Source organism: Capsicum annuum, chromosome 12 (assembly GCF_002878395.1).
Source record: "Capsicum annuum cultivar UCD-10X-F1 chromosome 12, UCD10Xv1.1, whole genome shotgun sequence".
In the NCBI taxonomy this organism is placed as follows: Eukaryota; Viridiplantae; Streptophyta; class Magnoliopsida; order Solanales; family Solanaceae; genus Capsicum; species Capsicum annuum.
In genome coordinates this window covers 223,782,983-223,799,397 of record NC_061122.1, presented here as the reverse complement: position 1 = coordinate 223,799,397, position 16,415 = coordinate 223,782,983, and the positions used below count along the sequence as shown (strand labels likewise).

Genomic DNA, 16,415 nt, shown 5'->3' with positions numbered 1-16,415 from the left:
TTTTAACATATTTTTGTCAACCTTTTTACGTGACGTGGCACCTTTTGTCAACTATTTTAGCTTTGATGTGGGCCTCATTTTACATAATAAAAGGTGCCACGTCAGCCTAAAAGGGTAACAAAAATCCGCTAAAATTGAGTTCAGGGGATAATAAGACTGCGAAGTTGAAGGATGTCGTTGCAACTTTGGTCATAATTCGGAGGGGTACTGAATGCTTATCTGCCCATTTCAAATGGTTAAGAAAACAGTATCTGCCCATTTCAAATGGTTAAGAAAACAGGTTATTATTAGTACCATTAAAGAGAAAAATCGACTCAAGGGGTTTTTTAAAGTTGGTGATGATTAAGCCAATTAAACAAAGTTGACGTCGTATAACCACTTTGGAGTAACATCAGTTATGTCGCACCAGAAGTTTATACAACAAAGATTTAGTTATTTTTGGCTAAACATTAGATATATATATATGACTAGTTCAACATTGTTGCTTAAAACATTAAATAAATATTATACTCCCAATGAAACTTCTATCAATTGGGTATGATCATGAACTTAACCAAAACACGCAATATGATGTTAATACTATATTGTTTTTTCCTCTAGATATACTCTCCGTTCATTTTTACATGTACACTATACTAAAAAAAAAAAAGAGAATAATATTCATAAAAATACCTGAATTTTGACCGAATTTTCAGTTGATCATACTGAACTTTGCGGGGGTCCTATTACCCCCTAGACTTTTTAAAGTGGATTTAATTTCCCCCGAAACTCTATACCCAGTTTCGACAGCTGGCGCGTGTAATACACACGTTAATCTCGTTTTACACGTGTATTGGCGCGTGTAATACATGCGCCAACCTCATATTTACACGTGCCCAAGTGAGCAGATATATGCCATTAAAATACAAAAAAGAAGTCTGGGGGTAATAGAACCCCTGCAAAGTTCAGTATGCTCAACTGAAAATTCGGTCAAAGTTCAGGTATTTTTGTGAGTATTATCCCCAAAAAAAAAAAATAACATAAACATACATCTTTAACTTATTATTTACACAAATCCAACCCTTACGAAGTAATTACAAAAATCTCAACTACTTATATGTCTTCGTTGAATGTATTGGGAGCTAATTATGTATCTCGACAGACTCTAAATCAGAACTTTAGGTAATTAAGTTTTAAACTGTTGGAATTTATGTTGTCTATTAAACATTGATGTCTAACAATGTTTGTTTAGTTTGAAAAATCAATGTATAATTTATTATTTTGTGTATCCGTGTTATTAAATACTAATCATTATTTAATATAATTTTTAAAGTATTAGATTTATTATATTCAAAGTATGAAAAATCAATGTATAATTATTATATTGTTTATTGTTTCCTAAATGTATACCAAGTCAATAATGGACAAGTAAAGATGGACGAGCATGTAAAAGAATAAATATTGTGAACAATAATTGTTCTACTTCAAGGTCCTTGGCATCATAATTCATACAATCTTTATTATTTAACCTTACTAATTGATTGAGTAACATCAAATATGGGGGCCAAAATTAGTAGGTGCTTATCTTAGAATGATGATCCACTAAATTTTTTATTACTAGTAGGAAAAGTGAAAATATTGTTCCTTCATCAATTAATAATTTCGATTTTTAGGAAATATTATGATCATTTAATAACATTATTTTTTATATGAAATTCAACAAACGATATTAAAATAATAATGTGTGGTGTTATATAACAATGACAAATGATCTATTCGGGCATTTATATTCATTAATGCAATAAAGTATTATACAAATGACAAATGATCTATTCAAGCATTAATTTCATTAATGCAATAAAGTATTATATAAAACTCCATCCATTCAAAATAAGTGTTGCTTTCGTAAAAATAAAATTATCTAAAATAATTATCGCTTTAGAAATTCAAAACGAATTGCTTTTTCTTAATAGTGTTCAATTCTCGAGAAATGTTAATAAATAGGATGACTTAGTAAATTGCAATAAAAATATGCCTAGTAAGTATAATTCTACAAATAAGGTTTAGATCTTAGCTCTGCCTCGTAGAAATAAAAAGCTTTTGAGAGACTTTAGTCTTAAAATAACGCATTTCCAAGTAGATTGAAAAAGAGAATACAAAGTCGAGAGCAGTAATACCAATAAAATAATTCAAAATGAGAGCAACATACTACATACAACAGAAAAAAGTATAATGCCAATAAAATAATAATTGAAACAGAAGAAACACAAGCGATGATGAAATTGAAGAACAAGAAAATACGAGAATAATGGTAATACTACTTGTAAGAAAAAAGGTTCAAGTATTATCGCCAATCTTATCCCGCCACAAACGGTCATTGATAATTAAATTATAAGATTCTTTCAAATGAGCTAAGAGAATCTTTTTTCTTTTTAATTGAAGAAATAACTGAAAAATAAAACAACAACTGTAAAAATGAGCAATAAACTCTATCACCAATCTTATCTCGCATAAAAGTCAGAGAATACTCAACTATCAACGAACTTTCTATCTTAACTGAAAATCTTTTAATCCTCTTATCTAAAATTATGTTCTCGATATGTTCCAGATGTGCCATGTCATGTTTAATTACATCCCCAATAGTCAATATTTCTTCAACTTGCCTTTATCTTTCCTAATATTCGTCACTCTCAGTCTGTCACGCCTTCTTATTATAATATCTATATTCTACACTTCTCTTCTTCGTATATCCAAATTATCTCACCCTCCAATAATATAATTTCATAACCATAAACTAAACTAAAACACCACTTATTTTAAAACATAAAAGCTCAATATCATACAATACATAACAATCCCTAACAACCTCCAAATAAAGTGTTAAAGGATTACTTGTACCCAAATTCATCACTAGTAAAGTCAAAAGTTCAATCAAATATTAAAAACAAAAAAAAAAATTAAACAAAAACTTACTATTATCAATATAATAATAGTAGTAACAAAAATAGAGCACCAACATGGGTTATGGTGCAGCAGATGGGGCTGCTTCATCCTTAACTAGAGATCGAGGGTTAACCCTGAACGTGGAGAAAACTCTATTGAAAACGCTACCCTCCAAATGAAATCCTATTCGATGCGAATCCGAATTAATCGAGTTCCAATGCGGGTAGTAGACACCGAATGAGAAACCAAAAAAACAAAGCACTCCAATTTAAAGTTACTAATCTTTCCTTTTTTCTTTCTTTCATTTCTAATTTTCCTTTTACTTTTTTCCTTTCCCATAAAGCAACTCTCTTTTCCCTTTATACCCCCCACCCCCACCCCCACCCCCACGCCCAACCCCACTTCCACCGTTTTTCACTTTCACTTTCACACACACAATTTGGCTTTATTTGTGCTTTCCTTGTCTTTGTCTTTTGATTAACCAACACACACACCAAAAAAAAAAAAAAAAAAAAATTAAATTAGTCTCTCTCTATGTCAAAATAGTATCATCGCTACTACTAGTACTAGTACCACTACTAATACTTCTTAAATAGTCTTTGTTAAAACATAAAAATCATTAATGGATTTTGTTGTTTTCATATAAATTTTTTTGTGTGTTTATGTAGAACAACAACTCACTTTTACAATTTTATTTTTTTTGCAATGTATATTGTTGTGTGTCTAGAAGTATAGTTTGGTTAAATGAACTAGCTATTATATAGTAGCAAAAATTGGGATATAGTGAAAATGGGGTCTGAGCAGAACAGATTTCCACAGCAGCAAGGACCTCCACTTCCGTCTCGGGTACTGTGCCACTTCATTTTTTTACTTTGTTTTTTCAGATCTAGTTGTTTTTTTAGTGTAATTTTATACTATGTGTTTTGGTCTTGTGTAGATGAGGAATATGTTTTTGTAGTAATAGTAGTTTGATTGTGTGGTGGAACTGCATTTGTTGAGTAGATCTGAGTTTTTGGTGAAATGGGGTTGTGGAGTTTAGATGAAGGAAGAAGTTTAATTTAGTGAATATTGGTTGTATAGTATGGTAATGTGGTAATTTGTGTAGCTAAGGGTATGGCCTAACGGTCGATGAAGTGAGTTGAGAATCATAAGATCCCATGATTAGGTGATTTTCTTGCATCTGGTTTAGCTTTGGTGGACGGAGTTACTTGGTACGTGTTGTTGGTGGGAGGTGGCAGGTATTGCGTGTCTATCCTGTCCTAGCCTTAATGGGCAAAGTTGATAAATTTAGTGAATATTGGTTGTACAGTATGGTAAGTTTCCTTGTGTAGTTGATAGTGTGGTAATTTGTGTAGCTAAGGGTGTGGTCTAGAGGTCGATGAAGTGAGTTGAGAATCATGAGATCCCATGATTGGGTGATTTTCTTGCATCTGGTTTAGCTTTGGCGGACAGAGTTACCTGTTACCTGTTACCTGCTGTTGGTGGGAGGTGGCAGGTATCCCGTGTCTGTCCTAGCCTTGGTGGACAAAGTTGCCTAAGTTGCCTGGTGCCTGTTGTTGCTTGTTGACTTGGACTCTCCAAAAATGTTGCCACACCCGTGTCGGATCCTCCAAAATTGCACTGCTTTTGAAGGACCTGACACGCACCGGATGATATTTTTGACGAGTCCGAGCAACATAGCTTGTTGTTGGTGGAGGTGATAAGTATCCCGTGGAATAAGTTGGGATATAAGTAGGGATACCACGGTCATCAAGGAAAAAAATTATAATGCAGTTATTCTCACTCATAAGAAAACTTTAGGAATATATATTAATGCAGTAATTTTGAGGGTCGTGAGTATAGTGATCTTAAAAAATTTAGGAATATATTAATGCAGTAATTTTGAGGGTCACAAGGATAGTGATCTTATTGAGGCCAAACCGAAGTTTTCACTTTTTTTTTTTAATTATTATTTTTATATCGATGTGATTCTGAGAAAGGAAGCCGCTCATATTTAAGTGTGTGGACCATGGTATCAATGCAGCTAATACATGAATCTAGTGGATTGGTGATAGAGACACCAAATGAATTTTTCATTGTTGACATTAGATACCATGAGGAAATCTAAAAAAACTGCTTTCCTAATTGATAAGAAAATATAGGAATTTATATTACAACAACAAAACAACATACCCAGTGTATCCCCACAGAGTGGGGTCCGGAGGAATTTATATTAGTGTATTAATTTTGAGGGTCGCGAGGATAATGATCTTGTTGAGGAAACAACGAAGTTTTTGCTTTGTGTATTTTGCTGTAAATGTGATTTTTAGAAAGGAAGCTGGTCATATTTAGATGTGTGAAAATGCAGCTGATACATGAGTCTAATGGATTTGGTGATAGAGACGCTGAATGACTTTTTCATTGCTGACATTAGGTACCATGAGGAAATCTAAAAAAAAATTACTTTCCTAATTGATAATGCAGTTACTCTCACTTGTAAGAAAATATAGGAATATATGTTAATGCAGTAATTTTGAGGATCGCGAGGACAATGATCTTATTGAGGCAAAAACAAAGTTTCACTTTGTTTAGTTTGGTGTAAATGTGATTATGAGAAAGGAAGCTGCTCATATTTCACTAGCTACCTGATGGTTGTTGAGTGTCATTGCGTGGGGAGTGTGGACCATAGTATCTTTTAGATGTGTGTAAATGCAGCTGATGCATGAGTCTAATTGATTGGCGATAGAGACACTAAATGACTTTTCGTTGTTGACATCAGATACCACGAGGGAATCTCTATAAAAAAATTACTTTCAGTATATATGATTTCCGCATTTGGTCTGACTTCAGTATTTATGATCTTTCTTTCCTGTTCTTGGCGAGAATAGGAAATGCTTTGTTCTCGGATTTTGCATGTGAACCACTTAGACAGCTGTTCACAACAAATGCTTTGCTCTGGATTATGCATGAATGCTCCTTTTATCCAGCATCTTCCCCTCGTTTTTTTCTATTTATACGTTAGTCTACATCTCAATAGCTAATGCTCTAATCTTTGACAGCGTAAACGATGGGGAGGATGTTTGGGAGGATTGTCTTGTTTTGGAAGACAAAAAGGTGGAAAGCGTATAGTGCCTTCTCGTATTCCCGAGGCCAATGCAATGCCAAATCAGCAGAACGTTCCTCAAGCTGGTGGGTTGAATAATCAGACGGCAGCTCTTTTAGCTCCACCATCTTCACCCGCATCCTTTTCGAATTCAGCGCTCCCGTCAACAGCTCAATCACCAAGCTGCTTTTTATCGAGCAATTCACCAGGAGGTCCTTCATCTGCTATGTTCGCCACAGGTCCATATGCTCATGAGACGCAGTTGGTGTCTCCTCCTGTGTTCTCAAACTTCACCACTGAGCCATCTACTGCTCCTTTCACACCTCCGCCTGAGTTGGCCCACCTAACTACTCCCTCTTCACCAGATGTGCCTTTCGCTCGGTTCCTCTCCTCGTCCGTGAATGTTAAAACCAACACTGGTGCCAATGATCTTCAAACAACATACTCTCTCTATCCAGGAAGTCCTGCTAGTGCTCTCAGATCCCCTGTTTCGAGGGCATCAGGTGATAGGGAACTTCCTCAATTGGATCCTTCTATTCCTTCATCCGAGATCAAGTATCCAGGACCTGATTCAAGCACCTCCAAGTTGACTCAAGATTCAAATTTCTTCTGTCCGGCTACATTCGCCCAATATTACATTGACCACTCTTTATTTCCTCATTCTGGTGGAAGGCTGAGTGTTTCCAAAGAAACCGATGCTTATTCAACCAATAATGGGAATGGCCAGCAGAGTTGGCAGAGCAAACCATGTAAACAAGATCCAGAGGAGGTAGAAGCTTATAGAGCATCCTTCGGGTTCAGTGCTGATGAGATTGTTAGTACGCCACAATATGTGGAAATTTCTGATGTTGGATTAGATGAATCATTTAGCATGACCCCTTTTACTAAGCCTCGAGAAGAGGAAATTATACTAACTATGTCAACACCTGGGGGAACAAAACGAGGGAATATCTCTAATATGGCATCTCCTCAGCAGGGCAAACCGGGGGCAAATCATTTTGAAGGAGCAGACAATTGCATGAAAGGTGCATAGTTTTTTACTCCCTTGCTAGTTTTAAATAGTAAAAGTTGGTTGTTAATTACTACAATCAAAAGTCTTAGGGGTCGTTTGGTGTGAGGTATAAGGGATAAATAATCTCGGGATAAAATGAGGGATTATTTTACAGTTCTATATTTACCATTTCATATTCTTGGGATCCTTAAACAGTAATATATTATCTAGATGTAGTTCTAGATTTGGACTGACTTCTTCTGTCTTGTACATCGACAGATCACATGTCTCCAAAGCATCCCATAGATGTTTTTAAGCAAATTGAACCTGCCAACCATGCTATGAGTGACGATGAAGGCATCTTCTCCAAAATGGGAACTTTAAGATTAAGTCGGAGACATGACCATGGTTTGTCAACCTCTGATGCAGAGATAGACTACAGGAGAGGAAGAAGTTTGAGAGAAGCAAAAGGCAACATTGCTGCATGGTAGCACTAATCTTTAGAGTATTATATATATAAGTCCTATTGGCTGAATTGCTTGGCTCTCTTCTTCTGCTTTTGTTTGGGGGTTCTTCTTTCGCAGGTGATCTAACCTCACTCGCGTGTATCCCCTCTTTTATTCTGCTGTTTTATTGAAGAATGTATTGTCTGTATATTTAAGGTTGTCTCGAGTTTATGTATGTCAAAAGTCGTAGTAATATACTTTCAGCCATTAACGTTGTTAGGAGTGGGAATGGATCCTGGAACTTTTTTTGTACTGTGGATTGTATGCTTGTTGCAGAATGTCTTAGGCTTGAAAGTCTTTGGAAATGTATCTTATTGAATATGCATTTCAACCAGGTATATTGGTTTTAATGACAATGCTTTTGATTATTTGGCTCATGGCTCTACGTAGACCTTCACTTTTGTGGGATAGAAAGGTTGTTTTTCGATAGGAATGCAGAAAACGTGTGCAAACAATTTTGTATTCTATTCGTCAAGATGAAGTGCTGTTGGAAACCTCTCTACTTGGTATGAGGTAGTGGTATGGATTGCGTACACTTTACCGCTCAAGGCCCCACTTTGTGGGAATATACTGGTATGTTGTTGTATTCGTCAAGATGAAGAGCACATCTTCTAAATCACTATACTATGCTTTCAATTAGTCTTTTCTCACTTGCCCTTCAAATTGAGCAAAAATCAAAATTTACCCAAATTTAGATCATACACAAGTTTTAATCAACGTAGTTCTGTTTAAAACTCAATCTTGACTTGTGTGTGCAGGTAGAGAAGGGAAATAGGTCTAGCAATTTCATGAATTTCACTACATGAAAATGAAAACACATAGGAGCTTGTGGACGAGAAGCTTGTGAACCATTGTTCTCTTTAGAATAGAATGACAATTTTTTTTTCTTTTTTGGAAACTGTGGTGTCTGGATCAACTTGTGGACACCTCGACTAATTCTACGGATACATATCACCTTCCATCAGCAACAGGATCAAGTAACTCTGCCCACCAAGGCCAGGACATGAGAAGAAATCACCTAGTGTTTCTGTCTCTATCTTATGGTTCTCAACCCACTTCATTGACAAGGATAAAATTGTGGAATATTTGAGTAAATGGAAATACATTGGTCATAAAGAAAATGGGACACAGAAACAACATAGTAGGTGTACAACAGAAATGGCCAAGAGGCTTTCATCACTTCCATATCATTATAAACTAAAATGGACTAGAAAAACATCACACCCAAGGACAGTGTAATAGGTATTACATATGACGATTTCAGATAAGACGTTGGTAGCTCGTTGAACTTCTTTAACACTTCACTTTAGCGGCTTCAGATGCCATTCAGGGTGATCACAATTCTACGTGGGGTAGCCGAATCACGATGCTCACACAACCATAAGCCCTGAGATTCAGAAAAACATTAGTTGTTCATCATACCTTGGAAGTCTTACAGTTAGGAGTGAATAAATAGACATGTAATGGTCTTGTCTTCGATAGAATAGAACAATTGAAAGTTGGTAAGAACCGTTTCCATGGAAAGCTTTTTATCCTTGTGATGGTTTGGATCTCTACGATCCCGCCAAATGTGTAATTGACAATTACATGTTCATCAAGACAGGGAAGAATTGGCACTATGTGTAACAACTTGGTTATCGACAATAGATTGTAACACATTTAACAATCTGCTTTTTAACAGAACACACAATGCAACATAAAGGTAAACGTGTTGATTTCATTGTTCTAGGCATGCTCAAATCAAATGACCTGGAAAGAGGCACAAGTACCTGCCAGGTTCCCATGTTTAGCTTTCCATCTGTGATTGGTATCCTGAAAATCCAAGACATGTTAAATATCAGTATATGGAGGAGGTGCGGCAAAATATATGGATTAAAACAAGGAGATATTCAGACGTGAGGTTGCAGCCAAACATCGATGACTTAATATGTGCAGGCATGTCATCTGGCCCTGTCAAAATTGCAACATGGCAACGTCAAATAACAACTAATAAAATTGAGAAAGACAAGTTAACCAAGGAGGAAAGAAAAAGATAAATTCAATCTGGAAGATCAATGGTTATTCAATAGAATATTTTACTTAGGTAAATAAGTGGTGGCATTATCAGTAGGCAGGACACAATCTGCCGAATGGAAGTCTGAATCATCAACAAGGAATAAACAGATAATTTTTCTAGACATTAAACCGACTCTGACGACCTCCAGAGACAACTAAAATGCAGTAAGAGAGGGAAATTCTTCAATCATGTTAAGATAGTCATTTTTCAATCTTCTTCATTTTACTTTTTAATGAAAAATTAATGTACAACGAGAATCAACAGTCTAGCTATGCATCACATGAGGAAGCGAACTGGATGCTGATGTAAGTGATGATTGAGCTAGAAATTAAGTTTGAAGTAAGCTGAAGCTTGAATCCAATTGGTTAGCTACATTGTACATTGTTAGATTAGTTGGTGCACGAATTCCATTTGAATATCATTCACAAGTTCTACAATGTCGCTGATGTACATTAATTGGATATCGAGAACAAAGCTACATTTTAGCTCAATTGCAATCTCCGATCAGTTATATCCCTAGACAATTCTCTTACCTTCTTGAATCTCGAGCAAAACCTTAAGCAGTAAAACCTAGATCCCATGTTTACTTCCTTTGCCGCTCCAGTTTCTCCAACACACTACTCTCTTTCTCACCTATGCAAGAGTCATTCCCTTCCAACTTCCAATTTCATTCATTTTATTTAACAAGCTACATTACATTCCAAGCATTCATTCTCTTTGTTCATTTGCAAGCATTGCAGCCTTCCCTTTACATGTTTTTATCTTAAACTCATATCGATTTCAATCTAGTTATAACCAGACTCACCAGTTTTTTATCAATGACTCCCAGTACTAGGAACATTCATGTAGTGATTCTTCTCTATCTCATTTTTCTTCTCTCTGCTAGTCTCTTAATGTCTCGATTCTCATTCCATTTCATCTTAGGTTTTCTTGTATTGCGAACACATCTGTAGATGTAAATCACACTGAAAGGTGCTAACTCGGACTGCTTAAAAGGGGGATCATGGCAATGCCAGCCCGAGGACTACTATGGATCTCATGTATTTTGATTCCATACCTTCTCTCTGCAAGATGTAAGTTTTCTTCATTTTGAAGATACATTGATGAAACATTTTGAGTTTCTCGCAGTTTTACAAGAGGATATTAGGTTTTGTTTTTTCAAAGATTACTACATTTTCCAGTAATTTGTGGAGTTTTATGCTACTTAATTATATTGAAAATGCCGTTTCTTAAGCTGGAACGTTCACTCCCGATAATACAGCCATGTTGGCTTATTAAGCATCTTAGGCCTGAGCACAAACTCTTAAATCTTAATAGAGTCAAGAAATGGAAACTACTATACAACCCCCGGAATAGAATCCAGTCTCACACCTGATGAACAAAAACTAAAAGAAAAGAAATAGCAGACAGAGGAATTGCATTAAGCGACACACTTACCCTCAAGAGTATGTTTCCATGGCGCAGATGTCCCCTGATATTGTCATTTTAAAACAAAATGAGACTCTCCGCAACAATGAACCACAAATACTCAAATTGGCAGAATAATCTTACCTCTGGGACAACCCTACTAAGAAATGTCTCTGTATCATCTCGAACATCCGAGTCATAATTTTCATTTATAGTTAAAGAAGCACTTGTATGCTGCACTGGTTAAACACACAGCTAACAATTCAGTCATAATAGTTTCTGGTGCAAATGACTGTGCCAATTAAGAGACATAAAGAAGAATTTCAAATGAAATGTCAGAATGAGGCCACTTACGGAAAAAATGAGCAAGGCCACATTTGAAGCCTGACATCTCTTGACCAATTTCCTTCATAATCTGATGAAAAGATTAAGATTTTACTAATCAGAAGCATAACATAATCTTTTTGTTGGAGTGGGAGGAGGAGGAGGGGGGGGAGGATAGAACACAATATTGGGCAAGAGAAAGAGAAATTAACTCTTCTGTGAGTACTTCGTTTGAAAATAGAGACATGTTGCTCCACTACCAAGGTACAGAATGCCCAAGTTTCGATAAGGTTATCATAAGAACATTTTTCATATTATGTCTTGATCAATATAATAGCAGCACTAGCCTAGCAACTGAAAATTAAAAGTGTGTGAGGTAGCTAGAAATACTAAAGCTAATAACTGCCCATGTAACTGTATATGAAGTCAGGATATCACCTTATCAAAAGATGTTTCATAAGCCAGAAGAGTAAGAATGGAAGCCGAATACATTCTACTTTTGTAAGAAAACATGTCAGTTTAGTTTGTGAGCCAACCAATAGGCCATTCAATTTCACAGTTTTTATTGTCACATTTATTCTTGTAAGGGCCAAAATAAATGCAATTCAAAATAATCCTGTCCATGTTGATTATGCCCACCAACATGATATATATTTCTCACTCCTCTCTACCCACCCCCACCCCATGGCTAAACACTAGCAACCTTAGCTAAACTTGAATTTGTATTACTAAATTGCTGAAAGCATTTCCCAGAACAATCAACTGAAGTAACTTCTCCACTTTTGGAACTAACATAACGGAAAATGGGAAGGTGCAAACTTAAGAAAATTTCTACCGATAACAAAGATGAAAAACATTATGATTCTATAAACCAATTGAATCAATTACCCCCCCACTTGTCATTCGAAGATTAAGCTGAACTAACAGCAACAAGATAAATGTAATTCAAAGATAATCCTGTCCATGTTGATCACGCCTACCAAAATGATATCTATTTCTCACTCCCCACCCCCCACATCCCACATGGCTAACCACAAGCAAGCTTAGCTAAACCTGAATTTATACTACGAAATTGCTGAAAACATTCCCCAGAACAATCAATTGAAGTAACTCTTCACTTATCTTTTTCCGAACTAAAAAAATGGAAAAGTGGAAACTTAAAAAACTTTCCACTGGTAACAAAGATGAAAAAAATTATGATTCTATTAACCAATTGAATCAATTACTCTTCCACTTGTCGTTCAAAGATTAAGCTGAACTATCAGCAACAAAACTAGAATTCTCAAATGGTGGTTTCCAAGAAATTATTTGCTTTATGAAAATAATACTTAACGAAATGACCAAGAAGCAAACCATCCTATGTTGTTTTGTGCATAGAGAATAAGAAATGAACTGGATGTATTAGTTTGACCTCCATCAGCTAGAAAAATAAGAGAAACGTATTACACATTTTTACAGGCTGATCAGGCGGTAGAAGATTAGCTTGGGATAACTCGATCGGTAAGAGCTTATTAAGCAATCATGCACATTTCGAATTCACCAATGGAGTCGGTAGTGGTAACGTAACAGGATAATGTGATTAAAGTTCAATAGTACTCTCAAATACTTTCAGTAACTGCAACTAATTAAAATGATGGACATAACAAGGGGTCAAGTAAAGCACAGGAAACCTGGTTTCATAAAAGCTAATCAAGCAAATATAGACACGATTTTGCGGGTATGTTTAATTTGAGATAATAGGATTAGCAACCAAGGTTGTAGCCTAGCGGACAGTTAAGTGTGTTCATAATTCAAATCACAAGACATAGGGAGTTAGGTGATTTCTTTCCATCTGCTTAAGGCTTGGTGGACAGAGTTACCCGATTCCCGTGTTGGTGGGAGTTAACAGGTGTTGATGGGATAATTGAGGTGCCGTTGTCAGAAAACAAGCTTTACTACTAACATCAATTTCTTCGGAAAGCAAGAACAAAAATAAGTTGCTACCAATAAGGTAGAGATCATCAAAATATCAACCATCCAATGTTTCAGTTACAGAAACGACCCCATAGGCCATATGTTAACACTACCAAATCTCTCTAAAATTGCAGTCTTGGTAACATCTTCGTTCACTTAACATGCAAGAAACAAACAATCAATCAAAAACTTAATCATCTACAGCTCGGAAACACGCGCCAGTTTTTTTCTACTCCCTTCATTCCAGTCCCAGTTTATGTGTCATTCCTTGCTTTTCGAGATTCAAACTATGTAAAAGACCAACATGTTGAAATGTAATTTTTTTCATGCTATTCATGATACAATTATAGCTTAAATTAATGATTTTTCAATATAGTTTTTGAATATCAAAACTTTACAACATTGAGTTAATGTAATCAAATTTTAGCTTCTAATAGCCTATTTGGTCAAATTCCTAAAAACAACTTATTTTGAAATGTGTTTCTTTTTCAATTTTTTTTTTAAAGTATTTTTGCTGTGAAGCAGTTTGTGTTTGACCAATAAATTTTAAAAACTTTTATTAATCTGCAATTAGTGTTTGCCTAAGCTTTTTAAAAGTGCTTCTAAATGTATTTTTCTCTAAAGCACTTTCGAGAAAATCTACTCTTTTTACCTTCCGTAAACAACTTCTACTACTCCCATAATCATTTATTTTGCACCCAAAAGCTTGGCGGCTTGGCCAATCAACTCAGTTTTTCAAAATAAGTCCCTTCGCCTTCCCAAAAGCTTTGACCAAACAGGCTATGAGATTCTAAGTAGTCAAATTGATATGAGATAAGCGAAAAATTTCACATACATTGAACAACATATGGAGTAATAATTATTCATAATTAATCAATTTATTTATTTATTTATAACCGTGCTGATTGTGCACCTTGTATTAGCATAGTACCTCTGTCCACCACCAACTTCTAATTAGTCAAATCGACTCTCAATAAGCGAAAAATATCACATAAGTTAGACGACATATGGCGTAACAAAATTATTCACAATTAATCAACTTATTTATTTATTTATAAGTGTGGTGATCTGGCCAGCTTGTGCACTTCGCACTAGCAACATGTACTACGTAACTCTGTCCACCACCAACTTCTAAGTCAAATTGACTCTCAATAAGCGAAAAATATCACATATATTAGACGATGTATGGAGTAACAACTACTCAAAATTAATCAACTTATTTATTTATTTATTTAAAAGCGTGGTGACCAGGCCAGCTTGTGCATTCCGCACTAGCAACAGGTAATAGGTAACTCTGTCCACCACCACCACCTTCTAATTAGTCATATTGACTCCCAATAAGTGAAAAATATCACATAAATTAGACGATGTATAGAGTAACAATTATTCCCAATTAATCAACTTATTTATTTATTTATTTATAAGAATGGTGACCAGGCCAACTTGTGCACTTCACACACTGGCAACAAGTACTAGGTAACTCTGTCCACCACCTTCTAATTAGTCAAATTGAATCTCAATAAGCGAAAAAATATCATTCATAAATTAGACTAACGTATGGAGTAACAAAGTTATTCACAATTAATCATAAGCAAACAGAATACCTTGGAAGTAACAAGATGACAACCTCGCCTTTGAGGAGGAAGAGTTACAGTTTTCTGAGCCCATTTTGGTGAAGCCATGGAATCTGAAGGGTTATTTATTGTTGTTCTCAAAGGTATAGTATACTCACACTTTACACTGATCCGCCCCGAAAATGGCTTCGCAATTCCACCGAACGAAAGAGGAAGCATTTGCTTGCAAGTGCTTTGTAGTAAAAGAACAAAATTTTCACTACTAGTTTGGGGGAATTTGGACCAATGTTGGGAATACTAGTGATATTTTGGGCTTTAAAAGAAGAACTTGCAAGATTTAAAATGAGGCCTATAATGTATTTTTGGTTGAATAAGTGTATGGTCCAAATTTAAAACTCTTACCTTCCACTAAAATATTCAGTGTGAAATCCTATATCAAATTTCCATTATTATTGTTTGGAAAAAACAACATAATCATACATCTTAATTTATTTTATTTACACAAATTTTCATTCTTACATAGTAACAAAACAAACAAACAACAAACCCAGTGTATTCCCACCTGGTGGAGTCTGGAGGGGGCCAACTAATTATGTATCTTCGTTAGATATATCGGGAAGCTAATTATGTATCTCAACAGTCCCAAAATCGAAAAAAATACAGCGAAAGCTAATTATATATCTTTTTACAAAGAAAAAATGTATCTTCATTTGATATATTATGCGTCTCGATAAATTCAAAATTAAAAAATATATATATCGAGAGCTAATTATATATCTTTATAAAGGAAAAAAGTGTATCTTCGTAGAATGTATTCAGAGCTAACTATGTGTCTCAATAAACTCAAAATCGAAATTGTCAATAATTATGCAGAATGTCAAATTTTACCGTCATTAAGCTCAAACCGTCGAATTTTATGTTGTTTAACCCTTATTGGTTTATAATAGTGATTTCTTGGGCAATTTGCATGCATTTTGATTAATTTGACAAAATAAATATCAAATTTCATATTAGTAATAGATACATCATCATGATCAACTCACTTTATTGAGTACCAAGCCACACATTTAGATTTACCTTTGCCTAAAAAGCTTACGAATTAATTGGTGGACTCATAATCAGCGCTAACCTTTGATCAGAGGCAAACCCAGGATCTAAGCTTGACGGGTGCACCTCTATATTTAAATATAGTAATTAATAGTGTCAAAGTTCGACATACATTTCTTTGAAAACTTATTAATTATAGTATTTTATAAGCAAAATTTTAATATTATTGAATATCATTAATTAGATTTAATATGACAAAAGTGTGTTATTCACCGTACTTAAATGCAACGTACTTTTATATTTTGAACAATAATAGAAAGTTTTCAAAAAATATGAAATTCGTGAGATTTGTTTGCTAGATAGTTGTAACGGGTAACGTTTGATTTAAGCCTACCTCAAACTTTAAATTGCTAATTTTTTAAATAAAAAATAACTCAATGATCAAAAGATTAAAAGAAAATAAATTTTATACAATAGAAGTTAGGGAGAATATCTGCCTTGTGAAGTTGGAGAGAAGCTTGTATTTTGAAATAAAATAAAAAATAGCTCAATA

At 34.9% G+C, this 16,415-nt stretch overlaps 2 protein-coding genes across 2 annotated transcripts; one reads left to right on the top strand and one right to left on the bottom strand.

Annotated features, from left to right (window-relative positions):
* Positions 1-3,357: 3,357 nt before the first annotated feature.
* Positions 3,358-7,878, top strand: LOC107851050 (uncharacterized protein At1g76660). Its single transcript, XM_016695943.2, has 3 exons — positions 3,358-3,768; positions 5,961-7,029; positions 7,275-7,878. Exons 1-3 carry the CDS (start codon positions 3,712-3,714, stop codon positions 7,484-7,486), a joined length of 1,338 nt encoding a protein of 445 aa, XP_016551429.1. The 5' UTR covers positions 3,358-3,711; the 3' UTR covers positions 7,487-7,878.
* A 664-nt stretch (positions 7,879-8,542) lies between these two features.
* Positions 8,543-15,217, bottom strand: LOC107851128 (UPF0047 protein YjbQ). Its single transcript, XM_016696053.2, has 7 exons — positions 14,846-15,217; positions 11,319-11,379; positions 11,109-11,203; positions 10,995-11,028; positions 9,397-9,451; positions 9,271-9,313; positions 8,543-8,888 (listed from the first exon to the last, which is right to left on the bottom strand). The coding sequence occupies exons 1-7, from the start codon at positions 15,032-15,034 to the stop codon at positions 8,817-8,819; spliced, it is 549 nt and encodes a 182-aa protein (XP_016551539.2). The 5' UTR covers positions 15,035-15,217; the 3' UTR covers positions 8,543-8,816.
* Between the last annotated feature and the right edge of the window lie 1,198 nt (positions 15,218-16,415).